The 5,000-nt window shown below is 37.5% G+C and overlaps 1 protein-coding gene across 3 annotated transcripts in view; it reads left to right on the top strand.

The window, feature by feature from the left end:
* The window catches only part of LOC137975598 (centrosome and spindle pole-associated protein 1-like), a 51,460-nt gene that overhangs the window by 16,440 nt on the left and 30,020 nt on the right, over window positions 1–5,000 (top strand). For 2 of the 3 annotated variants that reach the window (XM_068822717.1, XM_068822719.1), the window contains exons 14-18: window positions 745–800; window positions 1,197–1,294; window positions 2,188–2,284; window positions 3,076–3,133; window positions 3,922–4,186. In XM_068822717.1, coding sequence (XP_068678818.1) covers window positions 745–800; window positions 1,197–1,294; window positions 2,188–2,284; window positions 3,076–3,133; window positions 3,922–4,186 — 574 coding nt within the window. The remainder of the gene's footprint in view (window positions 1–744; window positions 801–1,196; window positions 1,295–2,187; window positions 2,285–3,075; window positions 3,134–3,921; window positions 4,187–5,000) is intronic. The other variant, XM_068822718.1, reaches the window with a different exon arrangement.

Here is a 5,000-nt window from a genome sequence, read left to right as displayed (position 1 = left end):
AAGAAATGTTGTTGGGCAACGTAAAACAAAATTATACAATACACAGACATACGCACAAGAGAAGGAACTTTTCTTGAAATTGATTTAATCTTAATTCACAGATTTACCCCACTGTACAAACATTTATTAAAATATTCTGGACCATGCCCCTTAAAATTATCATAAGTCTGAAGGCAGGCAGGCACAAAAGCTTTTAATACTAAGGGAGACTAAAAACTTAAAACACTGGAGTACCCATAGTCTACTTGGTGGAACAAAAGTGCTCTCAGTACTGTCAGTGCCAAGATTTATCGATTACCTTTTGGAGTGTGCGGTGTAAAAAGTGGTACCAGATTTGGACTACTGTACATGTAAACGAAGAACGCTTTGGTGTCACAAAGATTGTGGTGTTTTTTTTTGGTTGAAACTGCGTGCAGTTTAGAACAGTTTTGGAAACACTGCACACATAATTATATTTTGTTTTTCAAATCTAAGGGTGCGTTCAATTGACCCTATTCTGGAATAAGAATACGTGGAGTGATGATTTAAAACACTGTGTATGGCGTTTTGCAGCAACAAGAATAATAAAGCTATGTTTAAAATAGCATTTTATCAGATGTTTGACAATATTAATGTGAATCGCCGCAATAGTGTTCTTCAAAGAATTTCTAACTTCTATTCCATGTATTACTATTCTGGAATACGACCAGTCGAACATGCCCTAAGCAATAATAAATTATATGTAAATTTATTATTGTCCTACAGGTTCCTAAGAAAGGGAAAAGGCCTCAACGACGAAATAGTGCTCATTTACCAGAAAGGTGTGTAATCATAACATTTTCAAGCAGGTTGAAGTACAGATGATCACAGTACAGTCATTAAAGGGAACCTCCAGTTAATCAAAAAAATTACTTGAAATCACAGGAAATAACCGTTACAGTAAAGCCAGTCTAAAGTATTTTCAAAGAAAGTGTCTGTGTCCGAAATAAATACTGGTAAATTTTAGAATCGCATATCTCGAATAATAATTGTGACATGTTACGGTTGCCCTATTGTTATTAGACAAAGCTCTTTGTGCCAGAACAAAAGGGCAACCGTAACACATCACAATTATTCAAGATGGCTGCAGTAATTTGATCTTCATGTCTATAGCCACATGATAGAAGATGGGTGAAGGTTGTCTCGTGAACCTCTTGTGTGTTTGTTTATTAATTTAGCAGAGATCCTCCAAAAGAGGAGTCATTCCAGAGAAGCAAGACAGATAGCGTCATCAGATCCCAATCTGTACCTTTAGAAGGTTCAGGATTTATAGGTGGTGAGTGTCAGAAATATTAAGTTTATTATTTACTGCATATAGTGTTAACAGGACGGAGAGACAGTTTGTACCTACCTCATATTGCCATCACATATCAACAATTAAGACAATTGATATTGACCTACATGTATAGAGTGTTTTCATGTGACGTCACCGCAGTCATATGTGTTGGTGATCGTAAATAATGAAACAGCAGCCATGTTGGTGTCCCTAACTAATCCTCCAGGAGTTGAGCTCTATTATCACACAAAAGTTTTCTTTTGTTTCTGTGGAAAAACAAGGTTACTGATCAAGTAAGTGAAAACACTAAAATTAGTTAACCGAAGGTACGTACGTGTTCTTATCCAGGCCTGCCTTGTTTTCGCCTGGTTTGCAAAATAACTTTTGATCTGGGTATACAGCAAGCTTTAATTCAAAATTATGGTGGGATCATATACAGTTGTACTCTTGCAAAACGATGTTAGCAAAATTTGTGATTTCTGGCGATTCTCCAGAAATGATTGCACTCCACCTGTGTATTCTCAGCTGCTTGCTGTATGAGATTTTTTTTACGCTGGCAACTGCTTGGCTGGCTTCTGCGCTGAACGTTATGTGGGACCAATGCTGGTTTTGCTTGGCAACCTTGCCTAAGTTAACAATCACAGTTTTGCCTTCAAAGCCACCAGCTCTATCTTTTAGCCCAGGTACTGTAGCCCATTAGGTAAGCTGTTTTTGTTTTCAGCGGGGGGCTTACATTTTACTTTGTAGAGGTTTAGTGAATAATAATATTGAAACATATTCAAAATTGTCGCAAGAAAAGAGAAACCATTTTAGTTAGTTATTCTGTTACAGATCTGAAGCTTTTCCAAGGGCTTATAAATTAATAATTTAAAAAGGCATCATTGTATAATTAGGCTCTGGGGAATCTAAAAGTGCACAAGCTCGGAAAAAGGAACAGTACAAGAGGGATCTTCAACAACAAATGCAAGAGCAGGCAGATATCAAGAAAAGGTCAGCCCTTCCCCTCCTAGATTAAAGGATCCGAAGTAAAGACAGATTCTTTCAAAACTAACATTAAAATAATATTCATTTTGACAATGGCAACATGAAATGTGGGATTTGGCAGCATCCTTTTAAAAAACGGCAGCCCCAAACACCCCTAGAATGTTTAGTACCTTCTTGATACAGTCAATTGTGCTGAACTTCACATTTTGTTGAAACACCTGACATTTCAACCTACCAGTAATACCAGACATCAATGTACTCAATGTACATCAATGTATATCAATCTATACATCAATGTGCTTGATCAGTGAACCCTGATATTTTTACAGTTATAAAATCTAAAAGTTCCCATCTTATGAAATGCCATTTAAAGTTGCACTTCGTCTATCTAACTCAATGTACTCAATCTACTCAAAAACCACGCCCCCTTTAGATTAAACCAGTAGGCATTTTGATGATGTTTACGTTAGAATTATTATAGTTCTTAAAACTTCACAAGAGTAATTCAATTCAATTCCGGTAGATTTGTGGAACTTTCATTTCATAAGTAAGTTTTGATGAAAGACATCACCTGAAATATTCGTCTTGATTTCTGAATATTGCAAATCCATTAAATTTATTTACAGATGTAAGGTTAGGATTGTGTGGTTAGACCAATTTACCAGTTGATGTTATTATAAACTGGATTTTAACCTGAAACTTCCTTTTATTGATATACAATCTCTGATGCTGAGTATTCGTCCATTTGTCATTCAAAAGTAAATTTAAAGTAATCATAGTGGGTTTTTTTTCAACAGGGAGAAAATGCTTCACCTCGGGGTTCAGCAAGATGGTGGGAAGCCAATGAATTCTCTGGTGAATCTATATTAGTTGCTTAAGTTATTTGTGAATAATTTAACCTTTTTCGAGACAGGTCTAAGCCAATGGCTGGCCGTGAGATGTAGGGGCATCAGAATGCTATGATTGAATGCAAGGGCCGATTTACAAAGTACGATTTTTGTCACATGCGACAAGCTTATGACAGGCTATGACATGACTTGCGATTGTTACAGCATTTTAAAACAAGTTTTCAAATGCTACATCATTTTCTCTGACATACACGACAATAGTAAGAGAGTTGCAGGTTTGATTGATCATGGCAAATTAACCCAGATTTATGCGAAGTCTTCTTTGAGAAGAGCATTAAGATCTACAACTTACAGCAACATGAACTTTAAAACACTGTGAAGCAATGACATTTTCATTGATTGCAGCGGGGTAGTTCTTGAAGTCCCTATTTACTTAATGCAGAGAGATGCAGGGAAATTACTAGAAGATGTTTACAACAACTGACAGATTTTTCAATTCATAATTCTTTCTATTTGTCTGAATGTTTCATGAATAAATTTTATTGTGTCATCATGATGTGTGATTGTCTCAACAGTGACAAAAAAGTTATTGGATGCGACGTGTTCATATCTGTTAGCTTTAGTGATAGCCAAGTTAAGAAAATTGACATCAGTTCTCAGACTTCACACCATGACATAATATTATAATGCTGTCTGGTGACAGACAAGAATTTCAGTGAATGCCCTGTACTTTTAACTTAACCATAGAGCTTTCTGAATCAATAATTAATGATTTTCTGATGCTCCTTTTTTCAGCTTAATGAAACGCCTCCAGATTTAAATAGAGGATTGTATGGACAGATACATGCACAAGGCTATGACACGTCATTGGCCAATCATGGGTCTAGTTCCAGGCCAACGCCCCTTACTGCAGTTTACTCTAATCCATATGGTGACCCTTATTACTCCTATGGAGAACTGGAGAGAGGGGGTCCCCAGGGATCATCTTTAGATGCCTTCAGGGGTACTGGTCAAGGAAATGTGAGGCCTAGTCGAGGGCTAGTTGCAACTACATCTGGAGGTAGGGAATTGCTACATTGGGACTCTAGTGAACTACATTATTGTAACTTACCGGTATGTTAAATACCTAGGTGCTCCAGGACTGTGCAATGGAGAGAAGGGATTTTTTCCCGTTAAACGCAACAAATTATTTGTATTGGAAAATATTTGAAGCACCCAAGAAGCATTCGCAGTTATGAAGGCCACCCAAGTAGGACTTAGTGAATAGAAGGGCTGACAAGAAGAAGGGCTTGGATGAGATTGAAACCCTTGAACTCTAGTCTGAGGATATGCAGGGGGTGTTAAGTGATCTTGAGTCATCTGTTGAGTGCAAGGAAGGGTCAGGAATTGGGGAGGGGGGGGGGGGGGGTGGAGAGTGATCTTTCCCTGAATTTGATCCGCTCGTCATCATCATCATATCTTTGTTTATCCTCGAATTTTGGAGTACCTTGGTATAACTAGTATCTAGACTCCAAGCATTTACCCTCCCAACCATAGGACAGATTACCGTAATTATTCAGCTATAAGCCGAGCGATTTTTACACAAATCCTCACTCAATTTGGGCAAATTTGAAGCCGTAAAAGGGGTCTCGGCTTATAGCCGAGTATTTTTGATAAAAAGAATTTTCTCAGCAAATTAAAACAGTCGCAAATGAACGTGTATTCACTTACAAGCCGAACTAAATTACTTGTAAAATGAAGAGAAGTTGTTGTTGATGTAATATGGACTTTTATTACTTGGTGGCTCGTTAAGGAGCCTTTCGTGTTGTTGTGTGATCGGGATCGATCTTATTGCTCGTCTTCTTCCTCGCTATCTCTCTCGAATTAGTCGTCCA

Source organism: Montipora foliosa, chromosome 11 (genome assembly GCF_036669935.1).
Source record: "Montipora foliosa isolate CH-2021 chromosome 11, ASM3666993v2, whole genome shotgun sequence".
Lineage (NCBI taxonomy): Eukaryota > Metazoa > Cnidaria > Anthozoa > Scleractinia > Acroporidae > Montipora > Montipora foliosa.
The sequence above is the reverse complement of the archived record's forward strand: the minus strand, read 5'-3'. Positions and strand labels throughout refer to the sequence as shown.